The following is a 15,451-nucleotide window of genomic DNA, read 5'->3' on the forward strand; positions in this document are numbered from 1 at the left end:
AATACTATAAAAATAAAATAATAAAATTCTACAAAAATAATACAATTCGTTACTCCAAATCTAAATCATTTCTAATCTCGAAAACATTTTCTACGTTTATTTTTTTAACATTTTTAATATTAATACCTGTACAGTAGCTCGAGATACGTTTTGTTTGCGAATTTAAGCAAAGCAAACACAATGTAAACTTGTTTGTTTTAATAGCCCGAGGCTGAACTTTCGTTTGTTCTATATAGTCGAGGCGTGGTGACTTTCCATTTAATGATGAAGACGTTCGTGCAATCACGATGACCCCTTAAGCGAAATTATTGATAAAAGCGATCGGGGTGAATCATTTGAGGCATAATACGATAATTAAAAGCTTAATGAATTCCAACTGTCATAATACAGCAATCGATGGAGATGAAAATCAAGGATACTTTATGGTTTTTAATAATTTCAATTATTGAAAACGAGTACAATACTATCTACTATGAATCTATTCAGATCACATTTAAAATTGTCATATCTAGTTGTAAGTTTGCAACCAAACAATCTTATGTGTGATAGCCATCGATGATGAAATAGGTTGAATAATTTCATACTACAATTCTATATCGTAGCCTTGATAGGTGGAAAGTTTTATTAACTGTATATAGGAACGTAAATCACGTTTCGCAGAAGGCGTCGAATAGAAACGCGAATAATAAATATTTTGCATGCAATGAATTTAGTGTATCGACCCTTTACGCTTTCTCTTTTCATTTGATCAAACTATAAGAATTTTCACAATATCTTTGCTCGATCGATCGATCCAATAAATAATTATTCTTGCAAGTGTTACGAAGCAAATGTGGACTAAATATAGATATCCAGAATTTTTTATTATTTTTTACAGCGATAACTGTCGAACAATGTGTCGATAATGAGGATATTTTACCTTGTCTCTTTTGACTTTCGAGATGTTGCATGCGCTGAAGAAGGAAATTGTGGATCCGGAGGAGGAGGAACGAAAAAGGGGGTCAATGGAAATAAACTCTATCTCTGGTGACCCACTGATACATTTTCGTCGCCTCCGTATGGGAAAACGACACACAAACATAGTCACTCGAGTTTTCTTTTTAATTGTGACATAATTATCCGGGATACAAAACTTACGTACTTGTTTCACAACGATTATGTTTTTAATATCTCTCACTATCTCCGTTTATATAATCCTTTCAGTGCTTTTAAATGTTTAGTTTTTCAATTTTCAAGTTTTCTTATGTATTATTTATAGAACATAAGCTTATAGACAAAGTGAATTTCCATTTGTTATAGAAAATCCTGAGTAAAATATCCTACTACGAGATTTTGTGTAACTAGTCACAGAATTGAATTCCGTACGTTCTACTCGCGAACATAAGTGATCATAACTAATTCACTTTTTAAAAAATCGAAAGTGCTTTAGAACTGGTGTTTAGCTGGCGAACATAATATGGACCCGAAGAACAACTTGATATAAACTAGATAACACGAATCGAAAGCCAAAGTGAAAGTTAATTTTTGTGACAAGAACCAATCAGTACCTTGGAATGGAACTATGTTTAGATCCACAATTTATCACATTATTTCTCCATACGACTACGTACAATTATAATAGAAAATTATTTAACGTTTACTGTTCAAATGTATTACGTAATTTTCTCAGTAATACGCATACATTACCCAGCCAATTAAAACGAAATCATCGAAGCGTGCAATTTTAAACAAGATTATACTTAGTGTAGCAAATTTATAAACATTAAGATATTATGGAAAGTAGAAATGATAAATAAAGCTGTTATTGACCTAATCTATAACAGGTCCATTGCTTCAGGAGTTCACAACAGAACAATTTAATTAAAATAGAGATTCGATAAAGCTATCGAATATAAAATAATTGTTGGCCATTAGATTATTCGCTGCGTGTATGGTTAATTAATTTACTACGTCCTGGTTACCATTGTGTTTAATCCTAACGAGGGTATTGTATGCCAGAAGAGAAAATTCATTTCCATTCATGATGCGTTTGACGATGAGTTTTCTAAATAATCACAAGGTATTCAGCAACACACGACATTACGTATAATACATAGAATATTATTAACTTCTGTAGCGTTGTATGAAAATGTCACCAGAACGACAAATAACCGCCTTCAAGAACAAGCGAAGAGAGCAAAAGAACTTATTCCGCATACACCCGACAGATTCGTGCATAGTGGAATAATTACATTCGTGATTTTACTACTGTCATTAATAATTCTTCATTGCGGAAGAATACCATTTATAAACTGATCGAAAGAACTAAAATTCTTATTCTCAGGACCACTTGTGTGAATTGATTACTCAATTAAAATCGTATGGTTTTAATTTTCGATTTTACGAGTTGCAAATAATCGTGACTATCTACTCAATTACGTAACAAAAATGCCATTCAACGAGCACAGGAAACATCAATGAATAGCGAACGTTCGCGTAATTCACATTCTTTGTACAAACTTTTAAATACGTTGCACGGCTATCAAACGTACGATATTTTTCATAGGTTAATAAAACGAAGAAGCTTCTGAAACCACGTTCGATAAGCAAGAAATTATTAAATATCTCTTTCAATCGTCGATATTTTATAGATTCTAATTACTTCGAAAATTGTAAATTACCGTGTAATTTTCTCGAAATCTATACTTTGGATCCGAATGTTGTTCTTTCGAGTGTCTCTAAAATTACGAAATTTCTTCCGCGGGACATTTCCATCAGAAACAGAAGTTGTATTAGAAAGTAAAGTTCAATTTTCCATCCGCGACACCGTTTGACGCCGTATCAGAAAATTTGCCTGTCGGGGCAGCCAGTAATCCGACTGTCGCTATCTACTTGTCTGTTCTAGCTAATACCGGGACAGAGTGGGGGCTTACGAGCAGCACTTGACACGAGGAAAGGAAAGGCGACGTGACGATGGAGGTGAAGACTGGAGGTGGCGTCAAGACCAAGCAGTTCGGGCTCCAAGGTAATATAAAGGCGTACGTCGACTTCACCTGGTTTAACTTACCTGGAACACCGAACAGCTGCGCTGTCCAGCACGGCTAGGAAGTCCGCCACTGCCACACCACTTTCTACCATCATGTAAGTCCCTTTAAATCACATAGGTGACTCTAATCGTGTCGTAATTTCGTTTCGACTCAATAAGCGTTTAGAAGTGTTGAAAGAAGCCTCTACTCGACGCAGTTCGAAACGCGTTAAACGTTTCGACCACTGTTTGGGTTTGTTGCAAAGTTAATATGAACCTAACATATGTTAAAAGTGGCTTTAATTCGAAAAGGAAGAAGAATGATAATAAATAGGGTAATCGTAAGAATACTAACTCTAATTTAATTGGTAAAAATTAACGAAGCTAATGTAACGTTGAAATGTCAGTTATATAAGTAACAGGCTAAAATTTGAATATGTTTATTTAATTCTACTTGCGTCGCAGCTGCTACGATTAATCACCAGTCAGCCTATACGTCATCGTTTTGGTTTCTTTCCACTCGCGCTAAAACTTTTATTTAAATATTCAATATCGCTACAATTCTTATTTGTGATTAATGAAAAAGGCAGAAATCTAGTTTATTAAAATTCTGAAAATTATAATAAATTGGACAAAGCCTGATCAAAGTTTCGAGTTATTATTGTATTTACAATTGTACACAAATAAAAATTGTGTTCCTTCTTTATCGAATATTTGCATGCCAGATTGGAATAAATATCTAACCCTGAAAAGTACTTTAATGTCAATCGTAACACATCGTGTTGCAAATGAAATCAATTCATTATTCGCTTGCTTCGTTACAAAGAGATATTCTATTTGACGTAATTTGGATTACGTTTCAAGAACATACGTCGAATAGTGCAACGTAATAGACCGATATTAATCTCATGAATATTTACTATCTGCGCGGGAAACAAGAATAACTTGTATACTTTTAATAATTTTCTACGCGTTTAATTCGCTCCTTTCGCGTATATGTCGTAAGAGAATGATCAAATGCATGAGCAAGATATTATATTTTTCAGCAATTTTATCATGCCAACGATATTAAAACCTTTAAACTTCGTTGATTAGAATAACACATTATTCTATCGAATACTGGCAGAGAATCTTTTCAATGCATCAAAATGGTTGCACGTCGCGCAAACGAGTTTTATCTTGCTAAATTAGATTCTACGATAAGTGGATCACATCACATCGTATTATGATGCAGATGTTGCATAAGATGGCCAGTATTAAGTTTCAACACGATCTTGAGGTTTATGTAAATCGTGACACTAAATTTCCTCGTTCAACTTCGTTAATATTTATCGTACGCTTGGAACAAATTTCAATATCTCTTTCCAACATCGCAAGTTGATAAGATAATTGTCTAAGAAACGATTACTAAAGAACAGAATTAGGAAGTATCAAAATAAATACTTTAAACAACAAATAAAAGATAAAATGAAATTGTTCACAAATTTAACATACTATACGTTGGTTCTTGTTTGTTGTCTCTTATTCGAACAAAGTTTTGCCCATCTCTATTCAAGAATGAGTATTTTAAAAGTTACATATGGAAAATACATACTCAAATCGACCCCATAAATTATTGATCAAATCGATCAACCAATTTGTTTAGAATGTACTATTAATTCGTAAACGTAAATTTCATGGCTCGTTAAAACGTGCACGTGTGAAATGGACATATTATTAGCACAAATGATTAATGGCAAATTACCAAATATCGTACAGTAAATAGTTACCGGTTTTTATATTTCCATTTGCACGAAATGCTGAATAAGCTTTTGCGCAATCAGCAGACTAAGATTGTTTTTGCGAACCGCGATAAAAGTCGCGAGCGTAACTTCTATCTTCCGGGTCAGTTTCATCATTCGACGATGGCCTTGTCGTTCCCGCGCAACAGTCAGAATTCCTCCGGAAGACAAAAAGAAAAAAAGAACGTGAAAATATTCGTACATAAACCGATGTTTATACTCAACGATGATCACGAATCTCCGTTCGGTGTTGTCATTTTTCACCACGTAGGTGACAGAAACGTGTCGCACGTGAGATCCTCGCCTTGAAGCCCGCGAAAGTGAAAGGACTCCTGATTTTATCTTGCCGAAGTAAATGGGATTCAGGGGTTAAAAGTGCATTACGCTGGTAATACTTGTTCTCGATATGCAATTCATTCCTGAACTTTCGTGCGACCTCTTGCGACGCTTATTAATTAGATGCTAGAAATGGGCACCGAGTGTTCCATTAATCATTTTTCTTTCCTTGGGAATACGTAATCGTTGGTTCTTACGAAAACGATACTTTTTTTTAGACAGCTAACGTCAAATAAAAGACAATTTGTTGCGTCAATCATTCTGTTACGATTTGAAAAATATATACCAATATTAATTTAATCGTGGATCGAAACAGATATGGAATTAATTTAATTAAATATGACTGTATAAATTGAAAAGTTACTCAACGTTGGAAAAATAGTCGAGTTTAGTGTTTGAAGAAAAGGATCAAATATAGGATGAATTAGTATGATTTGTAACGAATCCATAAGACACGACTTTCTCTCGGTACATGTAAAGTAGAAAGTTTAGGCTCGATTGGCGTGGCCGATCGCGCTTGATGGAATGAACCCTTCGTTTTGCTTTCGTCGCGCGAGCTATGCGATTAACAGAGCGAGACGATCGATAGTAAATTTTTACTTGTTACTACAAATCACTATAATATAGTACAAACGTAGAGCGCGTGTCGATACACGCCCTCTTACTTTCCTGTTCCTAGAATTTGTACTACACGATTCCACGAACACGTCGACTTCCGCTATACTGTTATATTTTCAGTATTATTTATGAATTCAACGACATCCTTGATCAGCCATAAAATTGTCCGGATTAATAACAATAGTACGTCTTTATTAGTATATAATTAATTACACGATTGTCCCAATATGGTAGAATCAAAATTAAAATAGATTTCACTTTGAATCTATTGGATATGAATAATTCTACAGAGAATAGATTTCACCGAGAAGTGTCACCGAAAATGAAAGCTTTTCGAGACCGAGAAAGACCGAGCAAAAGAATCGACGAGAAGAAATATAAGTAGGTAGAAGGAGAACCAGACGAAGTAGCCTGGAGCAGTGAAAGTCGCAAACCGGGTTGAACTTTGCCGAGAATGGTCACGCCGGTGATTTAACGCTATTCGTACGAAAAAATAAACGAGATGAAATAATAAAAATTCCCCGGACGCCTACTTGTAGTCTTACGCAAGAACGAGTCGACGATTTATTTTTTCCCCGCGACTGACTTTAATACGAGTGCCTCGACGACCACTCCCTACGCGAGGCAAAAGTCGTTCCATGCTTTCGTCGTTAATAACAAAATTTATAGTCTGCCCGTTTCGAAACAAAACACAGGATAAAAACCAGGAACAGGAATTTGCTATTACAGTAAAGTTCCAATTATCCGGCACCCGGTTATAAACAAAGAAGTCGACAGTTGATGAATAAAGCGTTTTTACATTACCCATGGTTGTGTCTATTAAAAATCAAAAACAAATTTTTAAGAGAAATCGACAGAGCGTTGAAATTTTTCGGCGGAAAAAAATTTTTTCAAATCGTTTTAAAAAAAATATTTTTGACTGCGGGGGTCGATTACAAGCATGTTTGGTGAATAGATATACCCCCGAAATCCTACTCAGTTTCGAGAAAAAAATTCTTTACCGAAAATATATATGTCTGACCATACCATTGATATGTTTCATTGAATTTTCATGCGAATCTTTAAAACGTCATAACTTCTGAACGGATTGGACGATTTTAATGTTTAAAAAAGCAAACAACGCGTATTTTAGTGGACAATATGTACAAATCGGAAAAATATTCGAAAAATTGGTCCTTGACCCTGTAAAGTTAGAAAACCCCCATAAAAAAGGTCCAATTTTCAAACAGCTATAACTTCTATAATAGTGAATATATTTCAATGAAATTTTTTTCTAAAGTAGAGCTCATGGATACCTACAGAAAAGTACTAAACAATTTTTCCATACAGCGTCAAACAAATTTATTAAAAATGAAAAACGAATTTTTAAGAAAAGTCGACATGGGATAGGTGCTGAAATTTTTCAGTGAAATTGAAAAGTTTCAAATCATTCTGGAAAAATGATTTTCGGTAGCAGGGGTCAATTACAATCATTTTTGGTGAATACACATACTCCCGAAATCTTACGCACTTTCGAGAAAAAAATTCCAATTATCCAGCGTTGCCCCAGTCTCGAATATGTCGGATAATCGTCATTTTACTGTATTACGACACGGTTTATCGCGAATGCTTATCGTTTCGTTGCACGATGATATTTGCACAAAACTGCTGTGAGAATAATATTTAGTTCAATCGTCTTTTCTTATTAATAGTCAGCGATATGCGTTACGCGGAAGAAATGAAGAACGAAATGATAAGCGTTGCAAGTCCAGTTTATGAGTTAGGAAGAGTTATCAGCGACGAAACTTAAAGCGTAGAAACGTTATGTAAATGATTACTTTGTGTAGTGAGCATTCAGGAAATGGAACGCTGACTACATATTGTATTGTAATGTAAATGTTTCGTGCACTTACCGTATTTCTAACAAAAGAATGTTGATTCCAGGGTGGTGTGGTCGGTGTTGTTACTAGCAGCAGCCATTTTGACGGAGGCAGCGGTACCAGACCCGCCGACTTCCGGTATCACCACCGTCGGGTCCTTGAAATTGGCAACAGCAGCTGATTGTGCTGGTGTCGTCGCTTTTTCTGCCACCCAGGCTTCTGTAGACGTGAGTTCAAGTTTTAGATTACTTTTCGAACAAAGAAGTATCATCAATATTTACACATTTTCACTGATCCCATTAAACATTATTCGAGTTAGTTTGATCGGAAACCAAACTTCAGTTTTTAATATTTTCTGGACAAGATATTCTGGTCAAAATATTCAAACAATTCACTTCTAAACTGATAATATACTCATCTATGGAAATAATACAAAGTCAATGGTATGACAGAAGTTCTTACAAAAATGAGATTTCTTTTTAACAATTTGAACAAAATTGTTCAATAATTTGAACAAAAACCATGCAAAGGCTGTGTTTATTATCTTGAAATGAGTACAAATTAGAACAGGAATGACTTTCTCTTTTACTATCTCTTTCTAAAGAAGGAGTCCTCCGGCATACAATGACTTACGAGTTTCTTCCCATAAAAGTATTCTTATTTCATATAAGAATTGTATAATCAAGATGATAAATAGATAATGAACGAAAATAAGGATATCGTAACGATGTAATTATTATCCTGTACGTACGCGAAGAAATTCATGGCTTCACGACTTCATAAAAAAAGTAACAAAACAGAAAACGTGGAGACGATAACGGCCTTACTTGTAACGTTTTACTATTCCATTAAGAAAATTAACGATATTCTCCAACGACAGTTTAAATACTTGGCGCACATAAACCATAAATTTAAACGCACGTATATCTGCATATTCTCGATAATATTTTCAGCACTTAAAAGATCGTAGACTTCTCGTGTTCGAAAATAACTGAAAGTGAACGACTACTAAAGCATGCAATTTTCCAGCCATATTTAATCCTTTCGAAACAATAAACATATCGTGTCTCCCATATTTCACAGTTTATTGAAATGTTTATAATATTGTTTTGTTCACCAGCATGCCAGAGTCGTCCTCGCTGAGACGTTGGTCGACAAAGGCGTGGGTTACGTTGCCCAAACAGGAATCTTCATCACCCATTGCCCGGGCCTGTATCAATTCAGTTTCGCCGGTTATGGCAGTACCGACCTACGACTCACCCTGAAAAAGAAATTGAACAACTCCGACAGTTGGAGGCAGGTGATCAGCGTTGGTCCAGGAGGAGGCGCTAATCTGGTCTTGCTGGACGTCGAAGCTGGAGATCAGCTTGCCGTTTTCGTTGAGTCCGGAAAAATAACAGACGGTGTCTCGTTCTCCGGGTATCGAATCGCCAAGAAATAATCGACTTACCAGACAATCCATCCACGATTCTTTTCTGAGAACACCAGACACTATATTCGGAGGATCATCGACCACAAAACAGAACTACGCAAAATGTTTCGCGATCAGCCGGGATTCAACGTCAACGTAAAGTTGCTCTAACGAATCTTAACTTCATCAAGTTTATAATTTACGAAGAATGCGTCTGGCTATTGTCTAAATTGTTCCAAGGCTGATTACCGATCTACCTTCCAAGATTCTATAATCATCGTTACCTGAAATCGACCTGATGCTGAAGAGTGCAAAATTGAAAAGTCCCAATGTTCGATCGGAATTTGCTACAATTGTGAATTCGTTATATTTTTTTATGTTTGCTTTTTTAAGATTAATCGCTCGATTGTAATCCAAGTTCGAGTTCCTAATTCGGAAAATGTTCGATCAGAGTGGTTTTTAATCTTCTCCACGAACTTAACGCTCTGTGATAGCCGTTTACCTTCGATCACTTTCTCTTACTGTCTCGTAATTTCATTGGTATCGTTGATTTCTTAACTACAATCGCATCGGCACGAATCAATGAAAGTGCGAGACACGCTAAAACTTCTTCCATCTCAGCTAAAAAAACTTCTTCTCTACTTTACCTTTCGTTTCTTCTAATATTTCATCTGTCTCTTCGTTATATCTTCTATATTTCAACAGGTAACCTTTACTTTATCCAAAAATACTTCCTTTTCCCTTTGTAAAAATTATACTATGCCTGTCGTCTATCTTTCACAATAGCTTCTACCTTGTCTATCTTTCGATCTCTGTTTCCTTATGTTTTCAATTTCTTCCCTTTATTTTCAACTATTTCGTTTACACTGCTAACTATACAATTTTCTCAACTACCTATCAGTATTACGATCTCAAAATTTACTGAGTTTGCCATAAAATATTCTTCGAGAAAAATCTATTTTGCTTTCTACTTTCTTCCGTGACTCTTTCGTGCTTCTCTTTCTTTGCAAACCCTTTTTGTGTTCCTCACTCTCTCTTTTAATGCTTTAATTATTGTTACGTAACTATAACTACTCAGTCATTACTTTCTTCAGTGCTTCACTGTTTCGACAACAACCTTTCTCTACAATTTCTATACTGCTTACTATTTCCTTGCATTGTCAATTAGTTCGCGAATTTTCTTCGGTAGTATGAATCCCAATGCATTGAGGTACCTGAAATTTAACGTACTATTGTGTGCTGTATTTTATTTTCATTTTTAGGTGCTACTTTCCTCTCCTAATTTAAGCGATTACTCTTCTATTTTCTCAAAAAGTAATCTTTATTCTATCCTTACGTTTCCTATGCTCTACTGTGATCTTATTGTCTTTAGAAACTACTTTTGTAAATTGATCTCCAACTGAAATTTTTCCTATCGCTGTATTCTTCAATATTTTCGCGCTGCTATTCCTAATTCTTCATTTCTACCTTTTACTGTCTACTTTTCATATTTCTGCACCCTCTTTACACTCGCGTCTAGCTTCTAATGTAAAAATTATTTTTCTGTTCGAAATTACGTTCTAAATCTATTCTTCTATTCTATTTTCTTCTCGACTCAGATCTTTTATTGAAATTTCAACGTTAATTTCGGACCTGCTATTTCTTTACGTTTATTTCGACTATCTATATTCTACTTTCGACGCTCTCTTTTTATTTACGTTTAGCTTTCAATGTAAAAAATTACTTTTCTATCTGTCTTTCTTAATCTATCCTATTCTATTCTTCTTTATTAAGAATACCTGTTAAAATTCCAATTTTTTTTACGTATCTGCTATATCTCGTCACCTATTTTGATATTTTCATCTTTCAACTCTCCCTTTTTACTTACACCTTGCTTCTAATGTAAAAATTCTTTTGTTATTGTATATTTCCTTTCTATCGTCATTCTTCAAATGTTCTAAATTCAAAAATTCTATCAAAATTCTTTGCTTCTCTGTTATTTCTATTTCACTTTAAATTCTGAACTTCGTTTCTTTCTAAAATTCTTTTTTGGTACTCTTTTCCTAGTCTACTGTTTCTAACTTTCAAAATTTCAATATTTTTCACGCTACACTATCTGTATACGTGTCTTTCTCTTCCGTGCTTTTATTTATCCCAGTTTACTTTCTTCGATTTTTACGGTAGCCTCGCTTTAAAATTTCTTTCATTTTCTAGCTCTCTATGGCTTTTCTGTTGTTACGTTTTTGCTGTTTTCAAATCACTTTGTTATTTCGTTAGACGTTTGTATAAATAAAATTGAAAAAAATTAAATTCTTAAATTATTTTTGTTTATTTTATGCTCTTAATTTTCTTGCTTTTCTAGTATTTCTGTTTCTTCTAGACATTTCTTCAAATGTTCTTCGTGCTGACCTATTACTCATTCTTTACGATTCTGTAAATACTACGTACAACTTCTTCTCTACCAATTATATCTTCAAATTTTCTACTTTGCTTTCTATCGTTTCTTCTTCAGTTCTCTTCTTCAAACCTTTGTTGTCTTTAAAACTATAAATTAAAGAAATAGAGAGAAATTTTGACTTCTTCTCCACGTCACCTCCACTTTTAAAATACTTTTTCCGATCTATTTCTTAGAAAATCATTTATTATACAGTCTCTCTTAAAGAAGATATTTCTGTCTTTCTATTTCTTTAAAAAATTCTCTTTCTACGCTCACTCTCCATGCCTAAAGAAAATATTCTTTCTCAATCTCTATTTCTATATAAAATATTTCTTCCTATCTTTCTTTAAAAAAATTCTCTCACTACACTCGGCCTCCACTCTTACGTAAAATATATTTTTCTCACTGTCTCATAAAAATACTATTCTTCTATCTTTAATTTCTACTCTCAAACAATATATTTCTTCCTTCTATCAAAGACATTTCATTTTTCCACTTTAAAAAAAGCCTCTTTCTACGCTAGATCTTTGTCTCAAACTATTCTGCATTCTTTCTTTCACTTCTATCCCCCACTTTCCTACAATTAAAAATCTTTGTGCAAAATCTTATCAGCCACGTCCTTCCCATATTTTCTTTTCTGCCTGAAATCTTTCTTCTCTGTCCTTCAGTCAAATTACCGTGTATTTTGTACATACTCTTTAACACGCTGAGAGATACGCATCTACTCTTCGTACGATAGCAACGAAAGTAACGCGCAGAGAAACGGAAGTGTTTCTCGTCACTTTCGATCTTGAAACCGCGTTTTCTCCTCGCTTCTCTCGCCTCTAGTCTAGTCTTCCCACCTATCGTTACCCGATCTACGCCACAGAAAACTCTACCTTACGAAAGAACAATGTGAACATTATCTGTGCAACTCTTTCTCACGTGCTGTGATTCTCAAGTGCTATAAGACGTTCGCGCGAAAATCCAAGACTACGCAGCGTCAATGCTGCTGTCGCTATTACTTGTCTCTGTTCTGCTAACGTCACCGTTCCACCTTTCGCGACAAAAGTAGCCAACTATTTCCTGTATCAGGGTAAACCTTTACTTTTAATTCTGTAAGCCGTGACAGTTGCATCGCAGGTCTTAAATTCAGTTAAAAATGTCTGTTTCGAAAAAGATAAATAAATTTAAGACCGAGCAACCGTCACTAATGATCTGTCTATCTGTTTACAATAAACGATCGGTTCTTACATCTCTGTCTTTCTTTTTAAACATTCTACTCTGCCTATTCTCTCTACCTGTTTCACGATCTCTCTCTCGCTTGTTCTCTGATATTTTACCTAAATGTCGAAACGAATTGCAAAAGCTCGTCTACGCCGCGTCCCGCCGTGTCTTTCCACTCTACTCTAATCTGCATTCGCTATCACAGCAGTTACGTTGTCGAGAAGCCTCTAATCGAATCGCAATAACGCAAAAAGTTTGTATTCGAGTGTGGAAAAAGCGTGCGCGTGGCTGCGAACAGTGTGTTTTTTTTTTTTATTTCTCCCTCGTTTATTAAGCTTTGATTTTTTTTTGTAAAGTTTATAATAACCCTGTAAACATTACCATCGTTGTTCAATAGAAAAAAAATGATCGAAAAATCTAATAGAAGCATGAAACAAACACGTCAGAAATTTCTTGCGAAATTCTCCTTGTTACGTTTAATTTGGATCGGTGGAATTGGTCAAATGCTGAGTTCCACGTGACCGCCTAAAACACTTTTGTAACCCTCGAGAACGGGGTGAACTTCCTCGTTCAGAAACTCGACCACCTGCTGAGGTGCTCTACCAACGAAAGTGGAGGGATCGAGGATCTCGTCCAGGCTGTCGTGGATCGGTGCGAAATATGGATCTCTCACGATCCTCTCGACTAAATCATTGTCCCTACCGTGTTGCTTTACTTCTGCGCCAGCTTCCTGGGACAGGACTCGTATTTTCTCGTGGCATACCTTTCACAGAACACGTTGCAAAGTGTAGTATCTATAACTATCAACTTTCCAGGTAGGTGTTGCATTTCCAATATCTTTCTCAATTAATTCTAACATATTTACTAAGCCAAGGACAGACTGTTTTCATTAAACGTAACAAGCAATTTATTCTGTTTAATGTTTCTGATTAACCCCTTCCCCTTCCCTTCCAGGCTGATACTAAACTGCTTTGCAACAGAGATTATAAGAATCGTGACCAATTCTTGTGACGTACTGATAGGAACTAAAACTATCAAAATCTTCATCACGAATCAGACTCGTTGAAGTACGAGAAGGGGTTAATAGTAATCACTTTAGAACAGATAGAATAAGACAATTTAAAGAAGATGAAAAAAATATACGTTCAAATTAATGGGGATATAAATAATATTACGAAGTATTATATTTGTTCGATTCTAAGCATTTTTTTCAGCTTGGTATATTTACCTGTCGGTCGCCTCCAGCCTTCACCATCGCCATTATAACGTTTTCCGCGGACATGAATGGCAATTCTTGGGCCACGTGCCTGGCAATGACTTTAGGATAAACAACCAGGCCCTCCGTGATATTTTGAAGGGTCATCAGAATCACGTCAGCTGATAGAAACGCCTCTGACAAAGTGATCCTCCTGTTTGCCGAGTCATCCAGTGTCCTTTCCATCCATTGTGTCGCGAGAGTGTGCAAAGCATTGTTGGCCAACGTCATTAAATGACGTGCTATACTGCAACACCTCTCGGAACGCATCGGGTTCCTTTTGTAAGGCATAGCGCTGGATCCTATTTGGGTTGTTTCGAAGGGCTCCTCGACTTCTTTCATGTTTGCTAACAGCCTGATATCGCTGCAAACCTGAAACACGAGCATCTCGAATGATTAGTAATCGTTCCAATATTTTCAACGTTTTCGACCCATTTCATCTTCAGAGAATTATTTTCAAATTCACGTCGAAGATATCCATGAACTTTTTTTGACCAATAATGTTAAGCATGTGTTGTATTAGCTGAACTCGAACTAACACTGACTCATGACGTGAACGATAATATAAAGTATGAATTTATGAATTGATCCATTCACTTGTCTATTAACTCTAGTCTCTTCTTTCGTGTAACACAGAACGCTTAGTTTTTATTTTCAAAAACAAGATAAGAATTGAATATACGATTATTTACTTTGTAAACGGTCGAGCCCAAAGAGCTTAGAGCATTTAAGCACTCCACGTCGACCTTCCTGCTGTAGGTCTGTCCTGTTACAGGGTAGTGTTTCTCGAAACCGGCCATCTTGGTTACCAATCGATCTAGCTGCTTCACTTTCTCTCCATCGCCTGTAGAAACATATTATTGAAACGAAAGGATTCAATAAGTAATATATTTTCTCCCCTGAATTCATTGATTTCTGAAAACATTTCGTATAAAACGTTCATAATATTTAATATATCGTGAAATAGGCTCACCGTTGAATAGTTGAAGAAACGAGGCCTGAGTGCCAGTGGTACCCTTTACTCCGCGGAATTTGAGATCGTCCCTAGCACGTCGAAGAGCCCTCTCGTCCATCAATAGATCATGGATCCAGAGGCACGCTCGTTTGCCAACAGTCGTCAGTTGAGCTGGTTGAAGATGAGTGAATCCCAACGTCGGTAGATCGCGATACTTCGTAGCGAATGTCGCGAGACGCGATAAAACGTTCGCTAATTTTGGTAACAGTATGTCGAATCCGTTGCGTAGGATCATCAGATCCTTTGGAAAAGTAGAAACCAAATGAAACGTCAGATACGATTCTGCTTCGCTAATTTTTTGAATAATATGCGTTGTATATTTACCGTATTGTCCCCGACGTAGCAACTGGTTGCACCCAAATGAATGATGGGGGCAGCCGTTGGACACTGATTTCCAAAAACGTGAACGTGAGCCATCACATCGTGTCTAGTTGCCTTTTCTTCTTTTGCACAGGCGTCGAAGTCGATGTCGTCGATACGAGACTCCATTTCAGCAATCTGTTCCGGTGTAATCGCCAAGCCAAGCTCCTGAAATAATTTTTAGTATGAG

At 35.9% G+C, this 15,451-nt stretch overlaps 2 protein-coding genes and 1 long non-coding RNA gene across 3 annotated transcripts in view; 1 reads left to right on the top strand and 2 right to left on the bottom strand.

Annotated features, from left to right (window-relative positions):
* The window catches only part of LOC143342108 (uncharacterized), a 46,533-nt gene extending 38,797 nt beyond the window's left edge, over window positions 1–7,736 (bottom strand). Inside the window, exon 1 of the long non-coding RNA XR_013079715.1 lies at window positions 7,632–7,736. This is a non-coding gene — a long non-coding RNA (uncharacterized LOC143342108). The remainder of the gene's footprint in view (window positions 1–7,631) is intronic.
* On the top strand, window positions 2,957–12,657 carry C1q-vp (C1q-like venom protein). Its single transcript, XM_076765602.1, has 3 exons — window positions 2,957–3,120; window positions 7,663–7,825; window positions 8,719–12,657. Coding segments are annotated over exons 1-3 (486 nt in total). The 5' UTR covers window positions 2,957–3,118; the 3' UTR covers window positions 9,040–12,657.
* A 276-nt stretch (window positions 12,658–12,933) lies between these two features.
* Adsl (adenylosuccinate lyase) overlaps window positions 12,934–15,451 on the bottom strand; it is a 32,369-nt gene continuing 29,851 nt past the window's right edge. The window contains exons 2-6 of the mRNA XM_076765598.1: window positions 15,226–15,429; window positions 14,860–15,142; window positions 14,579–14,730; window positions 13,860–14,258; window positions 12,934–13,394 (exon numbers count right to left, since the gene is read on the bottom strand). Of these exons, the coding sequence (XP_076621713.1) occupies window positions 13,131–13,394; window positions 13,860–14,258; window positions 14,579–14,730; window positions 14,860–15,142; window positions 15,226–15,429 (1,302 nt within the window). The 3' untranslated portion in view covers window positions 12,934–13,130. The remainder of the gene's footprint in view (window positions 13,395–13,859; window positions 14,259–14,578; window positions 14,731–14,859; window positions 15,143–15,225; window positions 15,430–15,451) is intronic.

Source organism: Colletes latitarsis, chromosome 5 (genome assembly GCF_051014445.1).
Source record: "Colletes latitarsis isolate SP2378_abdomen chromosome 5, iyColLati1, whole genome shotgun sequence".
Taxonomy (NCBI): Eukaryota; Metazoa; Arthropoda; class Insecta; order Hymenoptera; family Colletidae; genus Colletes; species Colletes latitarsis.

Bases quoted from the DNA above. Each gene is read 5' to 3' on its own strand.
- C1q-vp (XM_076765602.1), top strand. The intron at 7,826-8,718 runs GTGAGTTCAAGT...TTTGTTCACCAG, and splicing joins CCACCCAGGCTTCTGTAGAC to CATGCCAGAGTCGTCCTCGC.